At 41.9% G+C, this 25,463-nt stretch overlaps 1 protein-coding gene across 10 annotated transcripts in view; it reads left to right on the top strand.

The window, feature by feature from the left end:
* Positions 1 to 25,463, top strand: part of TSPAN4 (tetraspanin 4) — a 410,086-nt gene that overhangs the window by 350,107 nt on the left and 34,516 nt on the right. For 9 of the 10 annotated variants that reach the window (XM_035327287.1, XM_035327285.1, XM_035327286.1 and 6 more), the window contains one exon: positions 6,814 to 6,888. The exons of the other annotated variant lie outside the window; for it this stretch is intronic. In XM_035327287.1, the coding sequence (XP_035183178.1) occupies positions 6,814 to 6,888 (75 nt within the window). The remainder of the gene's footprint in view (positions 1 to 6,813; positions 6,889 to 25,463) is intronic. 10 annotated transcript variants of the gene reach the window in all.

The following is a 25,463-nucleotide window of genomic DNA, read 5'->3' as shown; positions in this document are numbered from 1 at the left end:
ATACCTGTGCTTTCAAAAGTCTCATTCTTTTCTTTTTTGAGTGCTAATAAAAACTATACCACATCAGTTTTGTGCTGCTGAAGTCATGTACCATCATGTAATAAAAAAGCTATTCTAGAAAACCTTTAAAAATGTTTAGGGATGATTTTTGTATTGCTGTGCTTAGAAAGCCAACGTTGTCAAGCTTTGGTGCCTACAGGTTGGTACAGGACCTGTACAGGGGTTAGTGTTCTCCAGGAGTGCCCTGCTTTAATAACTTGAAAATCCAGTGCAAGTATTCCCACTAACTTCCTCTAAGTGGCTTGTTTTTTTCCAAATTGTGGACTATGTAGAACTTCCAGTAAATTTGGCAATAAGTTTTAACATTCAGGACCCCTGACTGTTACATCTTTTGATTCTCAACTTAATGCAGCTAAGTTTGTGTGTATTTAATTTGGTTAGGCGATTGGGTGCTACACTTCTGCAGGGAAGACAGGAGGTTTGGGCAATGCCGTCTGTAGTAATGCAGCAGGTTCCCTTGGTCTAATAGATGTTATTTCAATCTAGAGAGTGTTACCTATGATAAGAGAACAGAAATTTTACGAAGCATATTAAATTCAAGGCAAGTTCTTCATTTTCAAGCAGCTTGGTAAAGTGTGGCTGCTGTAAAATCCATGAAGTTCTTTTGGTTTTAATGAAGCTCTGTGAGTTTGTAGATAAAGGTTTGACTCTGTTTATTTAGTCAAAATGGAGAGACACTGTTTTCAGCTTCAATATTAATGATAGGATGCTGTCCCTGCAGAGGTTACCTGCAGACGCAATGTAGTTTTTGGTAGTGTTTCTGTTTGTATCAAAATAAAATCTAAAAAGCAATTAAGGAAATCCAACAACTTTAGTTTTGACAGATCACATCAGCCTAAAGCACAGTAATACAATCTGATAATCTTCCTTCTACCTCAAAAATCGTGGGCCCTCAGAGAACAGCAGAGATCTTTCAAATGGGCAGAGCGCCTGTGCTTTAATATCTGCCTCTGTTTTAAATGCAGATAAAAAGATAAATATAACTGTTGGGCAGCTGTGGGCTGTTCGAAGGTCATTGCCAACCTCTGTGATGCCAGAGACTGTCCTTTAGCTGCCAGAGCTGGGCTCTTCTTACAGAGCAAACTTATACCCATGCATGTTGGGACCGGGCAGACAAAAGGCTATGAAGGCTTCCCAGGCTATGAAGGTGGAGTTCTCTTGGAAGACCCAGCAATTTGAGTCTGATACGAATGCACTCTGATTTCTTCTACCTGAGGTGCTTCTTAATTAGGAAGTTAAATGTAATACTGAAATTCAAGTTGATCATTGAGGACTTGGTAATTGAGCCTAATTACAAAGCAAAATACTTGATTGTATTGAACTTGCAGTTGGTGTAACAGAGGAAAGATTGCCTATAAATATATACATGTGTATTTCCTCTTTATCTGGGGACTGCTGCAGGCCAACACCACGTAGCTTGCTGGCGATTAACAGTGTGGGCAGCGCATAACGGGACACAGCGCAAGCTGACTGCTTAAGTATTTGTCAAGTTTCTTAGCTAGACTGTGCTAATGTGTAGGCTGTTTGATCTCAGCAAATTATTTGCTAAGCCATGAATCTTAAAACTGTTTTGGAACATGTCACTATTCCAGAGAGACTGCTGGCTTTTGGGTTTCCCTGCTCCTTTCTTGCTGTTTTTCAAAGAGGATCTGATTAATACTTTGCAGAATTTCAGTCTCTTGACACTAGCTAAGTGGGAAGAGGGTCTGGCACCCTGAGCTCTTATTGTCCCCTTGCGTAACAGATTCCCATCACAATTAAGAGCACTGCTTTAGGTATTGGGCTAAACACAGCATTCTGTTTCACCATCAGTTATAATGGTTTTATCTCATAGCAGAATGTTAGGAGACTAGCAAGGTAATGGCAGGTTGATTTTCTTTGTACTTGGTCACTTTTTTTTTTTTTGGGGGGGGGGGGGGGAGTTGGAGCATGAGAAGATCAGCTACCTGTAACATGAAGAGATGGACAGTCTGAGCAACATAGAGCTATTAAGATTTGGGGAGGAGAGGCAGTAGGGAAACAAAAGACCCAATCCTATGCATTAGTGTGTGATACCTGGTCATCATACAGAGAGGCAAGTGTCTGTAACACCTGGGAAACTAGAGCATCTTGTTTACTGGGAAGAAAATGCAGTTAATAGTTCCCTATTCCTTTGTGAACTGCAGTGGAGACATGCTTTAAACGATGTACAATGTACATAGGAGAATCAAGAACTGTTCCCTGATGTTGAGAGGCTTTGTTTGGTGCTGAATGAAGGGATTAGGAACTAGTGGGTCAACTGTTTAGTACAGCTCTGCTGGGGATTGAGCTCTGCAGGATCTCCTTTACTACACTTGTCTCTCTATGATATCAGGAGGGCAATGCTCAGCTTTGCAGAAAGCACCCCAGCAATTGCATTTGCTACTCCTTTAATGGGAGCCTGTAAGAAGATCATGGGCTTTGTAGATTATAAAGGTCAGTGCTGCAAAACTACCCGTAGTTTTATTTGGGGTTGGAAATTAGCAGTGGTAGCTGGACAGAAAGGCATCACCTTACCTCCCTTCTTATCAAAACTCCTCTGGAGCTGTTTCAGGTGTAATTTATGAATAGTTGAATGGTTGGTACCTCTCCAGTGTGCCTCTGCTAGGGTGCATCCCACCATTTGACAAACAGGGTGGTAAAGCATCTCTGTACAAGGTCAGGTTAATCCTTTTTGTGGAGTTTTACATGAATGCTTTGCTTTGTGATTGTTGTTTCTCCATGCATAAATCTTTATATCAGCAGCCTGCAGCCCCAGTGAACCACAGCAAAATTTGTTTTTATTGTTCTCTGTATTTATCACCACAGTGAGAGAACTCATTTGAAAAGGAACTGTGAGAGTTTCCAGTAGGCGTGGTGGGGTTTTGGGTGCTGTGAGCCTTCAGTGATTTTGTTTTTTTTTTCCCTTTTAAATTTGGATGGGATATGCCAAGCTACCTCTGGCCCTGGATTGGACATCATTCCCTTTGGGATGATACCAGGGGTGGAACTGAACGTGAACGTCTGTGGGAAGGTGCTGGGGGAACAGAGGGACAGGTTGTGCATGTGGCCATGCACACACTTTGGTCCAGCAGGTCAGAAGATGGGATGAAGCATGCAGGCTATTCTTTGCAGCCAGGTCAGAAAGCCTAGATTTTTTTACTTTCTGATGTATGGGTTTGGGTTTAGGCAGGGTTCTTCTTCAGAGGGAGATGATAAATGTGCTGACAAGTAAGTGCTGTAGCTTTCAACAGATGATGAATTTTAAGCCTCTGCCTTGAGGCTGACCTCACCTAATTTACCTTTGTAATAAAAGACATAGTGAATATCTCTACTGTCTGTGCACAGTGGGATTACTAATGCGTGGTATCTGTTATATAACAAAATACTTTTCATCAATGAATGCAAATAATGAGATAGATAAAACCAGAGCTTTTATTTAAAAGCAGAAATATTTTTCGGTGGAGGAAAAGCATTATCCTACTAATCTACATTTTGACTTTCTGAACAACGTTAATTTTAGTTCATTGTATGACTTCCAAAATCTGCAGTGCATGAAACCGAAATCCTGCCAACAGTGGCTTTTGCACACAGCTTTCCAGAGAAGAGCTGGTCTGAGCAGTGAATAGAGTGGAAAGCTCTGGAGAAACCTCTGAGCCTGCAGAGAGAAGGGCTTAGCCATGGTACCTAACCATCAGTAGCAGAGCTTTTGCTCTGAGATTTCCTAAACGTTGAGTTCCTGACTTTACAATTTTAGCATCATCTATGATTGCGGTGTCAACCCTATTTCTCTAGCATGAAGTGAAGGACACAGGAGTGCCGTTGTGGTCTGCCAGGAGATCCGGGCCCCATGTGGCTGCTGCTGGCTGCAGCGGCTCAGCTGTGCCACTCCTGAGGTGGGTGCTTTAGCAGAGCTGTGTGACTGGGTGCTGCAGGGAATATGCTCTCAAGTTGGGGAATTTCACCTAATTTATTGCCATGTAAGGTAAACTTCCAATTCCTGATTCTGGTATTGGGAAGTGAAGATGGCAAACAGTTAAACACAGCTGCCCCTGGGCCTCTTGTGGCGGGCTCCATTTTGTGGAGCCGACCGGAACCAGCTGCCACCTCTCCACAGACATGGGGCACCCTGCGGGCCCCCTGCTGCCAAAGCCCTGCCTGTTGCACCCTAAACACCTCCAAGTGTGCTTCACACACCATGTTTCGGGGCACAGAGGAGGGCAGCGGTGACTCATCTTTCTGTCATGCCTTTCCCCTGTGGCCATGTCGCCTGGCTGTGTCACTTTTCTTGGTGAACCTCCTTCAGCGCCTCTGTCTCCTCAGGTACTCCGTGCTCACAGCCCTGTGTCTTCTCTCAGGTGAGGGAATCAATCCTCTTCATCTCTTCCCTCCCCAGTCCCCTTCTCTTCCAGGTCCAGTTTCTCAAAAACTGGTAGCCAGTTCGTGTCCTAAACCCATCCTAACCAGGGTTCTTGTGAGGGGGGAGTGACACGGCGGCTCTGTGCAGGTGTCACAAGAGGGGGGGAAGGAGCTCGGTTGGGGTGGTTTGGGAGTTGTGCAGTTGTACACGAGCTGTGGGAAGCATTCGAGTGGGCTTTCTGTGGTTGTAGGCTTTGAAGATCTTAGCAGCTGAGCCCTCTCATCTGTGCTGGATGTGCGAAATACAGGTTTTTTTGAAGGCTAATGATTTGCCCACAAAAGTCCACCCGTAGTTGGGTAAGACAAAAGGCCTGGACTGGAGCTGCTCCTTGCTGCAGCTCCCCGATCCTAACGCTGGAGCGTAAAAGAATTTCAAATTAAGCCACCAGAAATTTAACCTCAATAACGTACTTTGCCCTGCCTCGTTCTTAGAAGTAATTGAAGTGCCTTTTTTTAAAGCTCTTCTAAAAGCTTTTATCCTTAAGACAGAAACAAGCTTGGAATGTATAAACCTAGACAATTAAGGTTTGGCAAAATTCTAAGCTGATGAAATTGGGATCCTGTGGTAGGAAATGCTGATCCTTGTTGACAAGGGGGTGCCAGTCCTTCTTTTGTGGTAGAGTCTGCCTAATGTAATCCAGGCTATGCCAGTGAATTTCACAGGGAGACAGTGGTGTTCATGTGTACATATTGGAAAACCCATGCTTTATGGATGAGCAAAACAAAGTACCCCACAGCTAAGGAAATAGGGCAGAATGCCTGGGCATCTCCACAAAGAGTGACGTGATTTGCCTTGTTTCAATTAATACTATGCAACAGGATAAAAGCGCATGTTTTTTTGTTTTGTTTTATTTTGGGTTTGTTTGTTTTTGTTTGTTTGTTTGTTTTTAAAAAAGCAAGCAGCACTAAGGCTGATTTTCAAAGCTATACAGAAGGCCACTGCTGAAAGGTAATGATATGGAAATCGGCTCGGATTGCTGCCATGAATGAGTTCTGTGATTCGGAAGTGGGCGGTAATGGGATCCAGTATTAGGGTCAGGCAAGTGTGAAGATACTAGTGATGAAGATTTGAAAATAAACTTTAATTTAACACTCCTGGGGCAAAATGCAATGAGTTCTGTAGACAGTCTAATTGTAGTAGTGGAAAATGGTATTTTCTCCCTCTTGACCTTCTGTCCTCCATTCAATCACAGAAATCCATAGGTTCAAAGGTTTAGTTTTGACTTGCCAGGCAGTGAAGAAGCTCTGATAAGGTTTTGTAGCTATTAAACTTTCATAGGTTCGCAGCCTTGTGGTTGAAGCTAAAGAGATAGTAACTTTTTTTCTCTTGGGAATGGGGTTTCAATTAAGTCAGTGTTGCTCAGTATTTGAATTCCAGCCTAGCAAGCTGCTAAGCGTGTGGAATTGGTGTTAAAGGGAGCAGGGCCTTTGTCTGAGCCAAAAAGTTTCCAAAATTACTCTCACTTCATCATCCGTTTTTGCAAAACTCTGTTTCGTTTTCAGCTCAGACAATGGGTTGTTCTAGTCTGTGCATCTGCTGTTTCGACATTGCTACAGACCCATGCAGCTTCGTAACAAAAACAGAGGACGTGTTTTTCCAGAAGCGCGTGGCATAGCCTGCAGTTCATCCCACTAAAGATGATCAGAGCTGAGGACTTTTGAGAACCTACCCAAAATACTGTTGTTAAAGGTTTTTTATCCGCTCCTTTTAGCTTTTGCCTTTTGGGTTTTATACAGTTCCTTGGCTTCTGAGGAGACAAAGATACAGACCAACTCTGTGTTGATGACTTAAGTACAAATCAGCCCCTTTTGGTTGAAGCCCACAGGTACCCGAAACTGCTCTTAAAGCTGGCTTGGTATACTAGTGTTTGGATGTGCCTTTCACTTCTCCCACAGTTCCCCTTGAAAAGGGACCAAGACTTTATGGTTTATGGATGGGCTACCTTCTCTAGCAATGGAAAAATAGAATCAATAAAGCCTAACCTAGGAAGAGTCTTCAAGTGTTGCTGTCAAATAGATCACTAGCCTGGTGGGGGGGAAGATCTTTGAGCGGTTTTATGCTGTTCTCCTGAAATCAGTGATAGAAACAAGCCCTCCATATGCCTGGATAGGGATGTGTTTCTGCCTAGTCCTTTACTTGCGTTTGTGGTTGCATGTCGCGTGCCTTCTGTTCCACTGTAAGACAGCAGCTTTGCATCTTGCTGCCTGTATGACTCCCACTCCCCTTTCTGCATGATCTGCTGAGTGTATTTATTGTGCATCCAGAAAAAACTGAAATAGATGTTGACAGTTTTTGCTTTTTGTTTTTTTTTTCCCCGTCCCTTCTTCTCTTGACAGTTTTTTATCATGCTGTTAATTATATTTCTGTTGGAGCTCACAGTTGTGATTCTGTTCTTCGTCTACACAGACAAGGTAAGTCAGATTCTTCATTTTTCTTTCCCCTTCAGCAAATTTTTATGCCCCTTTTCCCTATAAATAAATCATGAAGCACTTGGCTTGGTATGCACATCATGCTTCTGTCTTCCTTGAAACACCCCTCTCCGAAAGAGCTCTCTCAGAATGCATAAACAGCCTTACAGGACTGGACTCTCTTGCTTGCTCATGTGTACAACTCAAGGTCACAGATATTGCCAAGTGGATCTGCCATTAAAGAAAAAAAAAAAAAGCCACCAAACACAACAAAAACACAAAGAAGCCAATGGCAATGAGCCTTACTAGGAGCATGTAGGAAGAAACACCCATCAATTTAAGAATTGGATTCTTAAAAAATATGGTTATGATTTAAGAGCTACATTAATGTTATACCAAATAAGGTATTGTAAGCAGAGGTATAAAGGCAAAGGCACACAAATTAGTATCTTTCCAAGTCGGTCCTTGCAACACGTGTGCTTACATTTCAGGGAAAATCCTTTAAGAGTATAAAAATCTGGTACACACAGTTTTTGTTTCTAGTTTCAGATTCGACTTATGTTTGACATTTGTTCCTGTGCTTGTTATTGCTGTTGCAAGGGCAAGATTGCCTATCTGAATCATCTTTATCATTAAAAGACTTATTAAAAAAAAATACGAAATTCTTACATGAATAAGAAAAGACTGAGTCAAAACCGAGTCAAAGAGCACAATCTGCATGTTTGATCAAAATTGTGTAACAAAGTCTCTCAAAACTGACAATGACTAAGGAAAAACTAGGGGTTAGGTGGCAAAATTTGCCATGAATTAATTAATAGTCATCAAGTACATAACCACTAAGTAGCATATTTAGTTTGAATGGAAAACATTAGTAGCAACATACAATGAAGATGAATAACAGACCTAATTTATTCAGTATATTTAGCAATAACCTGGACAAGGAGTGGAAATGGCAACATTACTTTCTAGAAAGGCTCCAAATTATTCAGTTAATGAACATGGTGAATGATTGTCAGGTGCACTGCTGAAGGGCTGAAAAGAACTGGGTTTCTGGATGGCATGTTTTAGTTGGAACTTGGAGTTAACTTGCAAGGTAATTAAAGTAGAAAGGGCAATTTAAAATTACTTTTATGCATTATTGGATTCTGAATTACTTGTAACCTCTTGGGAGAAAGATCTACGTGTCATAGATGACAGCTTAATAAAGGCATCTACTTAATATGCAATGGGCCTCCAAAAACCAAATACAACAGTTGGTGCATATTTACAAAGGGAATCAGAAAATATGATCATGTTGTTGCTTAAATTGATGGTCCCAACTCACTGTTAATTCAGGATTCAGTTGTGGTTACTTCATTTCAGTGCAGGGTAACAGAAATAATGAGAAGCACCGGACAGGTAAGAGAGAATAGGCATGAAGGGATTATGGAGACTACCCTGGTTCAGTTTGGGAAAGGGAAGAGATCCTCTGCTTAGGAGATAAGTAGAGGAGAAATGATAGCAATTTCTGAAATAGTGTTATACTAAAGGACTGACTTGAACACGCAAGAAATATTTGAAAATATCAAGGAGTATGTTTAAAAGATACGTGTTTCTTACGTTCTGTATCTTCATTTTGTAAAATTCCCTGTCGTTGGCAGTTGTTGAGGCTGATAGTTCAATAACCGTGTGGGTTTGTGGGATGTAAAAAAAAAAAAAAAAAAGTTGAAACATTTTTATTCATAAAGCAATCAGTGCTGTTGACAAGTTTGTCACAGAGAATGTTGGTCCTCGCTCTTCAGAGGTAAAAATAGTGAACGTGCCAGGAAGCATTCCCATCCCACTTCAGCCTGCTGGTTTGTGGCATTCCTGTCTATGTTCTGAGTAAGGATATCAGGAAATCCAGCCTCCCACCAAGTCCCCTACCGTGGGCTGGTACAGGAGGTGGCCTGCAGTTGTCTGTATGATCAAAGGTTAGTCTAAAATATGGACTCCAAGTTTACCAGGTTAAGAAATTGCTGTAGTCTGTGTATCACAAATGATCAAATTTGAGGCTCTTAATGTTCCTGTATGACTTTACATCCATGACCTTGTGCTGAGGAAATTAGTGGCTTGTGTCTGTGTTACGCTTGCAGTCCTGCCTACTGAAAAATAAAGCAGCAGCAGCCTGAAACTAGTATGTTCTTACAGCATGCTTAGAAATTGTGTGCTGGCTTTCCTGATGTGCAGAACACTATTGCCATGTGCACTGGTATGGAGAAGGTAGCTAACCCAGACAAGTTTGCCACACTGAGTTAATACTGTCCCTTGGAAAATCAGTGAGGGAGCAGTCTCCACTGACACCTACACAGCAGAACAAAGTTGCATTAACTTTGCATGCAAAAGCAGAAGGTGACTCTGGAGGTGAAGCCTTTGAGGGCTTCTCTATCACATGTGTATGGATATGTGATCATATGTATGTGTGTGATCAGCCGTGTTTTCAATTGCTTGCTAGCCTTCTGTTTATCAGGAGCGTATATGCATGTAAAATATTATGCAGGATTAAAAGGAACCCAATTATTATTTTCTGTTTCTAGGCTTTAGAGCAGGTTGAATAATGGGTGAATAAGGAAAGACACTGAGCCATGTCGGCTGTGGGGCTGGGGCTTTGTCCCTTGGTCACTCGGCTGGTGCTGGTTTCGTTCCCTCTGCTGCAGAATGGGCGCAGCGACATGCTGAGGTACCTGCCACAGTGCGAGCGTGCATCCAGGTGCATCTGTTTCCCTTGCTGGGCCCACTGCTTTAGCAGTGGCTAATTATTAAAAAGCATCAAGATGGAAGTTTTTTACAGCCATTCACAGATAGGTTTTTGGCACAGCACTTTTATTCTTTTGCTGCGGGAGAGTGTGCAGCGGTGGAGATGGACAGGACTGGCTGCTGGGACTCTGGGCAACGTGGACTGAGCTGTTCTCATTCATCAGTTTGGGAGAAGCCCCAAAATTGCCTCTGCCTCCCATTCTCAGTGCCTTGGCAGCAGCCTCTCTGAGCTTTTAAGCAGCAAAATTGCTCCCATGCTTTAGAATGTTGTCTTCTCGTTTCTTGACAGAGCAGCGTTTGTCTTGGCCTCATGAGATGAGACTTCACAGCTCTTTCTCTGAGCTGGCTGTGCAATGTGATGTTGTAAAGAGAGAAGGGCTTGGAAGAAGAGCTCCAAGGAGGAAAAAGGGGGCAAAACCTTGCTTCTTGGAGCTGCACCATGTGTCTCTGGCAGGGGCTGAGCTCACGCCTGGTTCACACTTCTCTTCCTTTTACCAACCTAGCTGGTTACGTTATGAGATACGAATCCTCTGGGTTCTGCAGAAGTGATATGTGGGCTGTGTGAGAGTAGGGTGGGGAAATGCATTCCTCTGGGATGGCTGTCAGGAAACATACATAGCACTTCTGTTTTGTCCTGACTCTTCCCAAAGCAGCAGCGATGGGTTCATTAGCTGTTTTCAGGTCCGTGTGGGGCACCCCAGGGACTTGGAAGCTCCTGTTGGTGTTTGTGCATGTCCATATGCAAGTTCCCAAAGTGTAATTTCATATTTTTCTGAGGGCAGAAATACCAGTGTAAGAGATGTGTGGGTCTTAAATGGAGTTTATGTGGTTATGAGTACTGAGGCAGGTTCTCTGTCTTACAGCACTGTTTTCTCAGGCTAAATTTGAAGTATTCCCAACTCCAGTGACTTTGCTAGAGCCATGTGAATGAATGCCTATACGTAGCTTGAATTTTCTCTTTAATATATATATTAATTTGATTCCATTAATTCAGAGAAGCATTTGATATTTTTGTAAGTTCCTATGTGAGGGTCTATATGTATTTATAAAAACCTTATCAGTACTCCATGGATCTACCTTCATTTTTGGTGATAAAGAGAGCTGCTGAGCTCTATCTTGACAGAGACTGGATACTCTTTTTATTTCTCAACACCAAATTAGACCCTGTTAGAATATAAATTATGCTAATAAAATGCATAGTCTTGTACCAGTTCTTACTTGTATTATCCTTCTGGTTTTAGCATCTGTATTTATTTTTACTGTGATGGTTATCCTGGAGGCGCAGAAAAAAAAAGTCCGTATTTACTTTTTTGCAGCTGTAATACATGACTTATTTTTTTTTCAGTTTTGTTTGTTCAGATGTCTCCATTTTTTCTGATTTATGGGCAGAGTTATGGTGCTGCTACTTAATGTCCGCAATGGAAGAACATAACTAAACCAGCATAATGTGTTTTTCCCCCCTCTTTTTCTTTTTGAAATGTCAAACTGAATAACATAAACCACTTTAATTAGAAACAAAAAGAAAAAAAAAACAACAGAGGATCACTGACTATGATATTTGATTATGGAAGCAGTTACTGCTGTTGGCAACTCAAAGTTAAGACCAGAATTTTCAATAAGGATTAGGCCATTAGCTCACTTGGGGATCTCTGTGAAAATTACAGCCTAAATTCCATGCCTGGTTAGCTGTGTTGGAAATAGCTCACAGAATGGTAGAGATTTGAAAATAATGGCTACTTCTGCTTTTCCTGAAATGTATGAAAATGCTCTTTTTTTCTGTGTCCCAGTAAATTGTAATGAGTTCGCCTCCAGCTTTTACTGCTCTTCCTGAAATGCGGTCTGTAGAGGAGCCGCTTCCCAGCAGGAAGAAGGGGTTCACCATCAGGCTGAAAAATCAATCATACAGAAAATTTAGTTCGGACCTACTGCAGAGATTCAGTTGTTCTGATCTTCAGTGGAGCAGGATGTCTGCTCTGCTGCTCAGCTAACAAAATGTCTTGTGCTCCTGGTGTGTCTAGCACACAGGGCTGTCAAAGGCACGGAAGAGGTTAATCTATCAGAAGATGGAGAAATGAAGGCTAACGTGAAGGATGAGATATCCCAATTAGGTGCAGCTTCCAGATGGTCATACGTTATTAGAGAAACAACAGTCCTTGGAAAGTCCTGCAAGACTGGCGGGGTGGTCACTCTGCCCTGCTCATCAGTCAAGGGTCCTGCCTTTTCTCCTAGTTTCTCTCCATCAGCATTTGATTAGCCTACACCATCACAGTAACATACTTTTTAAAACTTCTTACTGGTGAAACTTCTGAGTAATGGTAGAATTACTGCGTCCCTGTATCCTCCTCCTGCCACAGTGAACGTGGCTGTTCTGCTCCCTTGTAAGGCTGGGGGAATTTTGGAACGGTACCAGGGCGGGTAGTATGGGTGTTTGTCAGCGCGCAGGAGGCTCTCAAGGGAGTGAGGCCATTTTTAGGTCTCTGTGGTATTTCCGCAGGGATGTGCTGTGTTACCATAATGTGCTTCAGAGCATGCAAGTTGTGATCGGTGTATGCAACGGCTTGTGAGCAGCCAGTGCATTAACACTTGATTTTGCAGTTAGAGCTCAGTTTGTTGTGTATTTAAAAGAGATCTCCACACACCGAGCAGTTCCTGGCATGCAGCATACCTCAGGCGGTGTTCTGAAGCTAGGCTTTTGCTTGAGTGCTGACATAGCTAAAAGCCATTCCTCCCCTAAGCAGGAGTAGCAATGCAGCCTGAGCTGGAGGAATCCACAGATCATCTCCTGGAACTGAAACACCCTGCTATTACTGCTCTGTCAGGGGTGTGTGTCTGGTCAAGTATTTTACTTCTCTAATGCAAAATAATGTTATATAAATGGTGATAGAAAATAAGAAAAGGCAGAAGTGTCTCTGTGGTTTATTTTACTTGGTAATAAGCTTAATTTTAACTAGTTTATTAGCATTTCAGTACTCATGTCACACAATAGGGAGTTGCAGAAATTTCATCAAAAGAATTTAATTATAACCAATTCATTTTGGCTTCCTTTCAGCAAAGTATTCAGGCACGAGTATAAATCTGTCTCTATTCAGCAGATATCTTAAGTGCATACTTAAATCCACGTGATTTACTTAATCATATACTGAAGTCTTGTCAGCATTGAAACACACCTTTTGTGTTCTTTCCTTTTAAAAGAAATCTTGCTAAGGAAATGCTAATGATAGTGAAAAATCCTGGAGATGGTAAAGATGTATCACATTTTTCACTTCACAGAGAATTTAGTGAAAAATAATGACTGTTTGCTTTAAAGCATTAATGGTTATCTTGTTCTGTTTGTTCTGGAACAGCTTGCCATTTAGCATCTTGATCTCCAGCACATCACTTTAACCTTTTTTTTAGGCAGGGACAGGTGTGGAGCATAGAATTTGTCTCTGTGGCTGAAAAAAAGCAAATACGCCAAGGGAAATCCCACAGTTTCACTAATTCAGTTGTCAAAGGAAGATTTCATTGAAAGTAGACCTGCAAAATGCTATTAACAGGGTTGTTGAGGGATAGCAAAGTATCGATGAACAGAATTAAGTGCATGCTCAGAAATAGGTGTTACTTGGGAACGGTAACTGCAGATAACATGCATTAAGGCTCCCCACTGGGAACTCTTGATCAATGGTTGATCAAGGCCTAATTGATTCCTTGAATAAAGTGTTAGCAAGGGAATGGGTGCGGGGAAAGGAAAATCAAACTTCCCTAAATTAAGCTCCGTGCCTAACACAAATACCCCGTGTAAAGGTTCGATAATGCAGTAGCCTGTCAGCTCTTTATGCCACGTATTGTCCTGTTGTGGCTGAATTCAGAAATGAAGATGAATGTAAGTGTCAGCCTAGTCAGTACGCGGTTTTGTCCATATGCCGATGAGCACGATATAGTTCATATCGCACCACTGCACGATTTGGAGTCGTGCTTTTTCTCAGGAGAAATTCTGAATTCCAACGCGGCTGACTGGGAAATGAATTCCCAGAGCTGTATAGATGAATCAAACATAGCTGCTGCTGCCATTATGCCTGGCTTGAAGCCAGCCAGATCTGTCTTTTATTTCCTGACATCACTAAATTCATCTGGGCGTCCTCTGATAAATACTTGGCAATGGATCAGTTAGCATACAACAGAAAGAGATGTTTCTGGGCTTCCTTCTTGCTGGTTTGTAATCCCTAATTAGAGGTTATCTCATAATCTCAGGGGCACGTCTGAGTAGGTCTTTGTTGTGGGAGCACTTTTACAGCGATTGGTTTCCCATGCTCGTATCTTAAATTCAGAGCTTCCTAGCAGATCAAATATGAGTGGTGCAGGTCTTCAGCTGGCATCTGCCAAGGAAGTCCTAGAAGAGAGTAATGCCAATTATTGAATACATGGCACAACTGTGTGCTTTTTGTCTGGGCATCTCAAACCATATTACAAATGGAGAGTAAGTAGTTCGGCTCCCCTCTGACTGGCAGAAGTGCTGCTGAGAGCTGAATCCTCAAGGTGCAGTGTCTCGTGGGAAGTGCTGAATGCTGCCATGTCTGTGCGTGAGGGAACCTTACTATTCTGGAAGCCAGGTCTTTATTTGACTCATCTGTTTTCGAAGAAGCCATTTCGACATGTAGGTGAGTAGGAATTGAAAGCATGCTGATGTTCGCTGCTGATAGGTCTCAGGGGAATGGCCCTGGTTTGCATACACGTGATCCATGCTGGTTCTAGTGGTGACTGACCCCCAGCTCTGCATCTGTTCTAAATACTGATACATGTTTTATACCAATTTGTTAGGAAAAAAAAGGAGCAATAGCAGAAAGAAAAGAATGGTTTAGAAAGCTGATAAAATAAATGATTAAGGCAGCTTTAGACATTTAAATACAGGCAACTTCAAATGCAAAGGAGTGACAGAGGCAGTATATTGAAAAAGACAGCACATTTTTTATTCATTCTATGAACATTTTTGATGTGTCACAATGTATTTCAGACAACATTAGAAAATGACACTAAACTAAATGTTTAACGTTTCTTACATGTACAAAAAGAGAAGGGAAGGTGGCTTTTTGTGTTATCAGACTGTGCAGGCCAATAGCATACAGTACTTGTCTTAGATTTGTCAGCTGCAATTGAAAAATAACGTTGTGGATAGGCCGCTTTATTAGTATAATTTGCAGCTGAAATTCTTTCAGCTCCTTCCTTTTAGCTCAGCGATGGTGTACACAGGATGACTCTAAGATGAAATGAGGAAAGGCAGATCTGTTGATCAGCAGCTCCAAACCACTGCAAATTCAGGAACCTTTTTGGTGGAGCTGTAGCTGAAGTGTGCCGACTTCAGGGCTGCAAATCAAGTTCATGTGCTTTAAATTATCCAAACTCCATGATAAATACGAGGTGCCTACTGTATAGCATGGCTCCTCATCTGCACCTCTGTACCTCGTTTGAAATAGCACTGCACTGGAAGATGGTGGTGTCTTTCTGGCTGGTAATTGTGGTGAATTGTGCTGATTCTGAGAAGTTCAGATGCAGGAAGGAGGTTCAGCAAGTGTTCTAGCCACTAGTCATCGTAGCTTTTGAAATACATTCCCAGATTTACAAAACCAGCATACTCAATGGTGCGTAAGAGTTCATGCCAGTAAAACTGCAGCCAAGTATATCTGTAATCATCTTTAATATGGTCCAGTTATCTTTAATCATTTGAGATCTTGGACTTTATCTTTTTACAGATGAGCACCAAAATCAGTCATACTTGACAACAGGAAAAGGTTGAGATGGAAGAGAGAAGTAGTTTTGGGGTAAAGGGTTATGTGTCTTAGCAGGAAGCAGAGAGAGAACTTGGCTTTACAACTTCTGAATCCACACATTTCCTACTTGAAGTTTTGAGTGCCTCTGATAATCCAGATGATGGTGGCATAATACAGTTTCTCTGCAGTGAATGAGGCATATGCAAAGATTGTTTTAACCTGGGCACAATTTTAAATCACTTAGTTATACCGCAGTTATTTTGTGAGCCCTCTCTGTCCCTATAAATTGGGGAAATGCATCCTTGGGAACAGAGTGTCCTTGTATAAGTTCAGTTCTTGCTGAAACTCACTCATCCTTGTGTACTCCTCCTCCTGCTACTAGCAGTTTTGATGCAATTTAGTAATTTTTTTTTTTCCCTGTGATATATTTCTGTCTAATAAATCAATCTGTGTTTTGAGTTGCTTGCTCTTGCCATTTTGCACATCACTGCTGCTCTGCCAGACGTTTGTGCCATTTGCACCTTGCCATTCTGAACCACAGGAAAGCAGAACAATACGTGTCATCGTCTTCTGCCGTGCTAATGCTTCCTCTGTTGACAAAGTCCTAACCTCAGCATTTAGGAAACCTTTACAGAGGTCAGCTCAAAGGGCGTATTAAAGTGTAAACTGAATTGTATGGTACAAGCTAGTAAGCTATGTAAATGTAGCAAAATGGAAAAGATCGAAAAGATCATTTGAAGATACTTAAGAAAACAACTAAAAAGTCTTTCTCTAGAGAACAATGACAGGGGGAAGTCATGAAGCACATAACAGGGAAATATTTTGATTCAAAACCAGATGTTAGATTGATCACATAAGACATTCACTTTTTCTTTTGAAAATTCAGGACCAAAAGAGCTACAGTATGACTTGAATTAATCAAAATTACTGGAAGGTTATTTAAAAGCTGGGAAGAGAATCAACATTACTCTCAGAACAACACACACACAGAAGAAAACATCCTGTAGATTTCTTTCAGGTCCACCTTCTTATTTTGATGAATAGAGAATGCATTGTAGTTGGCAGAAAAGCAGCTGAATACATTCAAACAAAGAGAAGCAATGTTTTTTTCAAGGTCAGATAGCTTGGGGAAAAAAAAAGAAATTGATTTTCTTTTGGGGACTGTGAAGAAAGAAGGAGCAGAATGTGTTGCAAACCTTGAAGTATGTTGAGATCTGACTGGTATTTAAGTAAATGTCAGTGGAGTGTCCTTGCTGCTAACGCCACCACTCGTGGCTATTCAGTGGCCAGGTGCAGCTTCCGATGGTAGGGGTGTTCTCAATAGAAACCTGCCTCGTGCTCCCTTTGACACTGATTCATGTACAAATGGCAGAGGCAGCCCTTTCATGATGATTGTTGTTACTGCGGAAGCGCGTGGAGCAATGAGGATTGCTGTGCCGATTTCCCGTCACGAGCTTGCTTTCTCTCAGCTGCATTCATGTCAGCACCAGTTGTCATGTAAGAAGTGTCAGTATGAGAGAATTAGACAAGTTAAGACTAGGACAGCGGAATGGCTCTTTGCTGCTGGGTCTCACAGTTTTGCCATACCCATTTTAAGCCCTTTGAGGGTTTAGTTACACAATACAATGCTGGGTGTCAGCACAGAAGGAACACACAAGTTACCACTTCCCATATGGTGAAATCCTGTCCCCAGTGAAGTCAGGGGGAGCTGCTCAGTTGTCTTCTATGGCACGGAGTTAGCTAGGAGCTAGTCACTGGTTTTTACAAAAATTGCAGAAATTGAGTGTATCTGAAATCTGTGTTGTCTACCAACCATTGGACTTCATTTTTTGCTTTATAATTATTTATTGAGGACTTATAATGTCAAGAAATAACTTTCCAATAACAAAATGCTCCCAGTGGTGCATGTCATAGGTTTGCAGTGATTAAACAAAAGGGGAATGTTTGAATTAAAGTGAGTTAAAGCTTTTTCTCTGTGATATTTATTGGAGTGCTTTTCCAATTAGCTTCTCACCATCTTTTATTTGAAATGACTTTTTTTTTTTTTTTTTGAATGCTTGCTTCCAATTCCTAGAATATGCTTGAAAGCAAACCGCTAAGGGGACAACAAGGAGAGACCTCGTTACACACAGAGCTGGATTTTTCTTAGGATTTGATGGGTCCCTTTTCTACACACTCATTTATTAGGTTTTGTGGTTGGATATGGTTAATATTTTTATATTCGTCTCATGAGGATCAGCTAGTGCTATGTATGGAAAAATGCAGAATGTGGCTTTTTGCTTCCACACCCTTGGTGAGGCTGTGCAGATTCCATAGGATTTGGATTCTGGGTTCGTTGGGCTCCTCGCTCCCACTCCAGGGGGAGCTCCTGGCATGCTCCTTGGGCACCACAGCATTACTGAGTAGCTCTTTGAAGGTATTGGATCAGCCTCTGAGATACAAAACTACTCTCCTGCTTGATTTGGGAAACAAAAAGGCACGGTTTTGGCTTGAAGCTTGTTTCTTCAGGCACACGGTGCTTATTATTCTCTTTCTCATTGAAGACTGTCTAGTTCAGCTTAACATCATGAAACCACAATTTAAGGAGCTTGAACTAACACGATCAAGTTTGTGATTGCTGAAAGCTTTGCAGTGTCCTGGTTACTCTAACCTTCCAAGAGGAGAGGGCATTGAGATGGTCCCATGTCAATTCTGACTTGCAGATCACTTCACCTTTTGTCCTTGAAACAAGTATCCAGCGGGAATTTTAGGTTGCATGCAGACGAGTTTTATTCTGATTGGAGAGAGTTAAGTGGAGTTAAGTAGGGAAGAATTTGACACTTGCTAGGAAGGTGGTGCTTCTGCAACATGTACGTGCCCTTTTAAATGAAGTTGAGGGAATCTGATAAAGAACAAAAATTAATGCTAAAGGAGAATGAGGTTGAGCAGACCATTAACTACATCCTGCGTAATAAAAACGTGTTTTTAAGCCAAGAGTGGTTGGGTATCTCTTCCTTGTTGACCCACTTAGAGAGAATTTAAGAAGGCTTGAATCTTGGCACTTGATGAAGCTCAGACCTGCTGGGATGTGAAGTGCACACCTGCAAGCTGTGGCCAATGTGGAGTGACACCAACTGGCAGTAGCACTTCACAGGGAAGGTTTCTTTGGATGCAAATTAATTTTACGTGATTTATATGATACAGCTGTATCCTAGTACGTCCCCTTTTCTGTGTCCTGTGACCACAGAGCTGAGCCTGTCTATGTACCAATATCCCTCCCCAGGCCTGGGCTGTCTCAGGAGGGGGTTTTGGGCTACGGCAGGTGGCTATGAAGACAGTGTGAGTTTTTTTCTGTACATAAAGCTATTCTTTGAAAGCAGTACGAATGGCACCTAAAAGAGAACTTGTTGATTTGCAGCAAGAGAAGAGACGTTTTGGTTGATCCCTCAGTGCCCCGTGGCCTTACCTCATCTGCAGGGTCTTCCTTTTTGTACCTCATCAAGGAAGAGTTCCCTTTTCTGACCTCGACAGTCAGCAACTCCAGGCAGCATGGTTAGGTGGGGGAAAAGCAAACATTTCATGCTACTGCTTTTTTTCCCCGGGAGCACAGCTGCCTTGCTTTCCCCTTCCCACATCATACCTGGATGCAGATGGGAGTTGCTGATGAAGGCTATGAGTACAGGTCTATGCCCTTTGCTTTGCCAGAGATGAGTATGAATACGATTGGTCCGCAAGCTGGGAGTGTAGCCTCCAGCTCTTAATTTACTGCTAAGCATTTTACTGCTAAGCATTACACAAATTGTGGCAGAAAGGGCTGCTCAGGATTCTCCAGGCAGCATTTGTTCTCCAGCTGTCCCCCCATCCTAAGGAATGTGGACCGATGGCACAAGTAATTTAATGTGATTAAATGCTAGCCCCCAGTGAAGGGAGTGATGAGGGAGATTCTTTACTTATTCCCCATTAGTCCTGAGCAAGCTTGCTCGTGAATCCTGTAACCTTGGCAGCGAGAGAACCTCCTTCTGCTTTGCTATCTGCAAGGAAATGAATTACACATGCACAGAAATTCACGAGCACTGAATACTGCAATTAATTTTGTTAAAGTCTCTTTATGTATTTAGATAGGGAAGAGGAAGGAGGAAGCTTATCGCTAGTTATGAGTCTGAAGCCACAAATCTTGTGCAGCTTTCACTTTGAGATAAAAATGAATCTATAAGGAATCCAAACCCTCTTTGTTTATTTTATGTATTCTAAGAGTGAGAAATGATGAAGGCAGTAATACAAAGTAGTGTTAACTGCACAATCCGCATGTTAAATTGATTAACATGGAGAAAACACATTAATAGCTTTTTATTAGTAGTGTGAAAACTTTACAATGGCATTTATTGGAGCAGAACTGAAATGTGAATGGCAAATCATTATAAATTTCAGCTACTATGTGGTGGCCTAGACATTGGCTGAAAATATTTTCCAAAATACAGTCCAGGCATTGAACATCGCCAGTTTTTCCCATTTAACCTTTCATTTGTCCATATTAAGCAGGCAATCACATTGCAGATGAGAACTGGGATGTAAAGCTGGATGTATTGGATGTGCAAATTCTCGCGCTTTATGGCTAAAGCAGGTGCATGGTAAACGTTTCATCAGCACACCCATTACGCTCACAGTGGTAAATTTAGCCACAAGCCTTGGAGAGGTGCTTACTTTGCATTTAATTTAGAACTAAAAAAAGAAGTAGCAGGTTTATTTAAAATGCATTGCATTCAGCTTATTTAATATTCTTATCCTCATGCATTCTTATCCATTATGCGTATATAAAAATAAATGAGGAAGTCACAGAAATACACGCGTCTCAGTGATGAGGGTAGTTCTAACATAGGTGAAGTCTGGCTTAGAAGGCAGCCAGTGGTTTTATGAACCTGACTGAATTTAGGGGTAACCCCACCAACATTAGTAGCACTACCCTCTCTTCTTAAACTACACCAAATATTGATAGTTTTCACACTGCTGCACCATGTGCTAGCACTGTAGGGACGTTGTGGTTCTTTTTCATCTTTGTTTTCCTATCCTCTCCTTATGGCCAGCGTCAATCAGCTTGCAAATTGCAGCATGCTCATGCTTGATTGCAGTGGGGGTTTCTGTGCCACGTGCTTCCCGACTTTTCAGCGTTAACTCTTGCTGCCGCACAGCCTCGCTCTGCCACAGGTAAGATGATGCAGGGACTTGGCTTGTCCAGCACTCACCTTTCTGAGATGTCAGTGCTTTGTACCTCAGCACGAGGGGGGGGTTTCTTTGGGAGTCAAGTGGAAGTCACTTCATATGCAAAACATATCTTTTATCACATCAGTTCAAAATGGGTGGCCAGAAATTGTAATTGCTGGGCTAAGGGAGTGATGGTGTGATAAATTGGGAATGGTAAATAAAATGGCTATCTCTAATTAAAAGGAAATATATTCCTAATTGGCAGGTTGTGCTGAAGGGAGTTGGCAACAATGCACAAAGCAGATTGTTCTTGGTAGCGTCAGATACATACAGGCCAACACGCCTCTGAGAAGTGTACTTGATGCCGTTTGTTTGGAAACTACCTGTAAAGTGCGGAGTATTTATATATTGACTCCTTCAATATCAATCAAAATAGCGTCAGCATCTTTCTCTTGTTTCAACATGTCCTCAGCCAAAAGCGCAGGATTCAGCATGGTGAGGGATTAAATTGGCACAAAGATCTGGGCTTCTCTGGTGTGTATTACTTGCTTTGGCATGTTTTTATTTATTCCCTTCTCTTTCACACGATGGAGTTTTACTGCACTCTGTCCTTACACATTCTCTGTAAATAATAAGAAAACTTATTAATGACACTTGTTCCTGAGTTTACCTTGTGTCTGACCTTGTGTCTTCTCACCAAGTTTTAGAAGGTAATTTTAACAATTTTGGGAGCTCTTCTTAAATTGCCTGTTGCAAATGAAAAAAAAATTAAAAAAAAGCACTACTTTTTTCCCTGACTGGTTATTTTTGACCAAAAAGGTCTTTTGTGGAAGAAGGAAGCACATCTTTCCACCCTCGTCCCTTCCTATCTCGTTTCATCACAAGTCACACTCCGTTAGAGTCCTAATGCTTCTATCAATAAATGATGGATTTGCCAATGGTGATTTAAGTTTAAAATTACTTAGGAAAACTTAATGAAGCCTGCAAATCATGAATTAGATTTCAAAGAAATTGCCTCTGACAGTTAAAAACTAGAGGGCTAAAGTAATTTCGAGGGGGACATTTTCTCCCCTCTGTAGATTACGGATTAGGTCAAAACAGAGGTGGTTCTGTGGGAATTATTTTTTGGAGCAAATCACAGGTTGGCTCTTGCTGCAGTAACTGTCTCATACTGGTGTGTAGCAGGGTGGGTGACATACTGATACAGGAGAAAGCTCAGCTGTGCTTTAACTGGCTGTTGGGAGTGCTGGCCCGCTTTTAATCTCCTCTTCCCCTTGGCTTGAATGGTTTAGGATGCTCCTGGTTTTAATGCTGCTTCCCAGTCTCGCGCCCTCATTACTAGACTGCTCGGACTGTTTGTACTCAGTGGGCAAAAGTGATACCCTGAGGCTTTCTGCCATTGTTGCTCAGAACAGGGTTATGATTTTATAACCCCAAACGTTCTTCACAGGTTTAAACTGACCCTTTTGGAAACCACTTTGCCCATGTAGGAGGGATTCCTGATGCTGGTTTGCAGTTTCACAAGGAAGAGGATCCCCTTCCTCAAAGTGCACGTGGTGAATTTTCTGTTGCTTGGGGTATATAAATTTACATACTTAGATTTGTGAAAGCTAACAAGGAGTTTCCTGTCCTAATTTCATAATATCTAATGCAATCTGCAACAGGTTGTAAGTCTACCTAAAATAACTGGGAGAAGAACCGTGGTTGCCCCATTGATGCTCCTCTTTTGTACTTTTCCCCCAAATCCAAGGAGATAAGAGTAGTCAAAGGTCACAGTTTTTAACTGTTTTGTACCAAAACCCCTGGGAAATACTTCTGATGTTTCAGTACTTGTGCCCGTAGGCTTTATTTATATTCGGTGCATTCCTCTGAGCTTCGTGGTAACAGACTGGTAGGCAGCTTATTTCTGAAGGCTGTCGATCTCTCATTTGGTCAGTGGGAGCTAAAGTTTTACAGGCTTAAGCTAAAAAGTTTTCTAAAACAGAAAGAACAGGAGTGTTGTGCATTGTTTAGGTGTAGCATAAATAGATCGTGCAAATTATTTTCCTCTATTAATTTTTATTGAAATGACCTTGCAAATGGTGCCTTTTTTCATCAGACTTGTAGTGCATCTTTTCCAATATTAACAGTTACAGTGGTTGTTCTGGAACTTGTGTTTTTTAAGCCCTACATAGTTTTGGTGATAGCCATCCACCAAATACCCAGCTTTCTGTTTTCCACTATTTTTCTAATGTGTTGATTTTTTTTTCCCATGTGTCTGCGTAAGCTGTCTTAGCGGGAGGAATTTCAGCCCTGGCTGATTAGTCTAAGCATTTCTCTTGTCCTCTTAATTTGTAGCAAGAGCCGAGTGCAATGGGTTTAGTAATTGAAACTTGATTCAGTCCTTGCAGTTAAGGATGCCAGGTCTCATTTACTGCATGTATGCCGAGTGTCATTTTTCATGCGCAAAGCTGCTTTATGCAAAGCCTCAATGTCTGTTGCTTTTGATTTGCGTGGTTTCAACTCAGTTTCCAGGATTAGATGGCTTATGGCACGCTTATCTATCAACAAATTGTTTGTATGATGATGGGAGACACTGGTTTGCATGATGCGGTGTTCCTCCTGACACAGCTCCAGCTTACACCACCTGTGGTTCTCGCCTGAATGGTTCCCTTACTGACTGGCATGTGGATTTGGCTGCAAGGTTGGCTGTTCCCACCGAGGTGAGGTTAGCAAAGTGATCATTACTGCTCCATAACAACTGTTGGCGGGGCCGGGGCCTTTGCAGTTTAAGATCGTTTGAAATCCAGTCCCTGTCTTGAGACTTTCTGTAATGTTATCATGGTCCTCCTCGTTTCAGTGGTGCCAATCTTAACTCTGGTGCTAATGAGCTCTGAAGCACCCTTGTCTCTGGTGACAGCAGTGAGCACTGTCACCTCATCTTGAGCTCCTTCACTGGAGCATGTTGAGCTTGCATATTTGCATATAAGCCTCAACGCCTTTCTTCCTCCAAATGCTCCGACTCCTGCGCCATTGATCCCCGGGTTCTAGCTCTGTGATTTCTGAGTTTTTCCTTGTCAGATGTGTTGCCACCTTGCCCTTTTGATGCAACCCAGTTCAAAAGTCGTGGCTTTTTTTTTTTTTTTTTTTCCTTCTTTCTTTTTTTTTTCTCTGTTGTGAATGTGCTGCAGCACTTCCAGTGCCATGAACTGGGTTTCAGCACTGCTGCTTCTCTTGCTGACTTCCAAAATCTGGACATTTGGAATCTGACCACAGACCCAGGCAACACTCAGAGGAGTATTTCATGCATTTATGTTCCAAAGCAATACTAGATGGGATGCAGTCTTCTGAAGTTACATAGTCTGTATGTTTTCTGTGTTGTTTAGAAAGATATGTGAGGCCACTGGCTTTCCTTTCTGCTCTGTTTGTCTTCACGGATGATAGCAAGAAATGCAGCAACACTATGCTGGGTTTAGTAGTAGGCAAAAAAAAAACAGCTGATACTATAATGTTTTTCCATTTTGGAAAAGACACAGCTAAATAAACTTTATCACAGATAGAGAGCCTCTACTCTTTCTGTGGTAACTGCATTTTCCGACAGTCAGACCCAAGGAAGGTGAGAGCTGGCACAGTAAAGACTTCCCCAGCTGTTGCTGCCAGGCTGTGCTGCATCACCAAGCAGCTCGGGTGAGGGCTGGATGCCTTTCAGCTCGGAGGAACATGGCAGAGAGGACGTGGTCGCTACATAGGATCAGATGAGGGAAAAAATCGCCCACGCATCATAGGAACTAAATGGTTGTTAGCGACTGCAAGTGCCTCTTGATGCTCAGGTGAAGCTACTGTTTATACAGTACTGGGTATTTGGTTAGATTCGGAGCTGGTTCAAATAGACCAGGTAGCTGCAGCATCTGTTAAATAGCCACATCATCAGCCTGTGGAGCTGAGCCACTGTGCCCGAGGTGAGAAGCTGATGGCATTCAGCATAAAAAAATGATGCAAAGTAACGCTGACGGTGAGGCAAAATGACAAGTATGGCTATTTCTTGGGTGTTGGTTTGGTTTGTTGTTTTTATTTGCCTTTTTTTTTTAATATTTAAAAAATAGTGGAAATAAGGAAGCCTCAACATTTTACACTAAACCACTTTTTAATAAACACCAAGATTCTCTACTATACCTGCTGGATACAGTAGCTGGAGTATTATAGAAAGCTCCATGAGACGCTGATGTGACTTTTGAAAGTATCGCAAGAGCTGGCAATATTGATAAAAATACAATGTCGCTCCTTTGGATTAGTGACTCATTTGCAGGCTAATCTCAGCCTGCAATTTCCTTGATGCTGCTCAGTGGTAAGGTGTGGTAGGGTGTTTTTTTGGTTTGGTTTGGTGTTTTTCGCATGCAGGTTGTTCAAAAACCATTCTCTTTGGCTCTTTGCTATTTAATATGTAGCTTGTGCAGTTTGTCATCCTGGCCAAATTGGGTATTTTTGCTTCCTGTGATAGAATGAAGAAAATGTGTTAAACGATCAATGGTGAACAATGAATAAACAACAGAACAAGTCTCAGACTAATTTTCATTCTTGCTAAAAGCTATGTTTTCTAGCATTTATAAACGTTGCTATGAATTCCCCACAGTCTTTCAGTACCCTCCAAAAAAATTCACAGCTTGCACTTCTGTGTGTATATGCTTTATTTTCACTACAGCAACACCTGGAGGCCTCCACCGTTGTTTTTAGGCCTATAGGATTAGGTAAGGAAAATTGTGATCCCTGCTCCAAACATCTTTTTGTCCCATAGGAGCTTTATTGCTATTGATCCAGGTCTGTCTATATTAAGGTTTGAAATGAGCACCAAAGCGTGTCACGGTCACATCGGACTGAATGTGAGCTTTTCCCATGCTTTGGGTC

The sequence above is a fragment of the Oxyura jamaicensis genome, chromosome 5 (genome assembly GCF_011077185.1).
Source record: "Oxyura jamaicensis isolate SHBP4307 breed ruddy duck chromosome 5, BPBGC_Ojam_1.0, whole genome shotgun sequence".
Taxonomy (NCBI): Eukaryota; Metazoa; Chordata; class Aves; order Anseriformes; family Anatidae; genus Oxyura; species Oxyura jamaicensis.
This window is presented reverse-complemented; position numbering and strand designations above follow the sequence as displayed.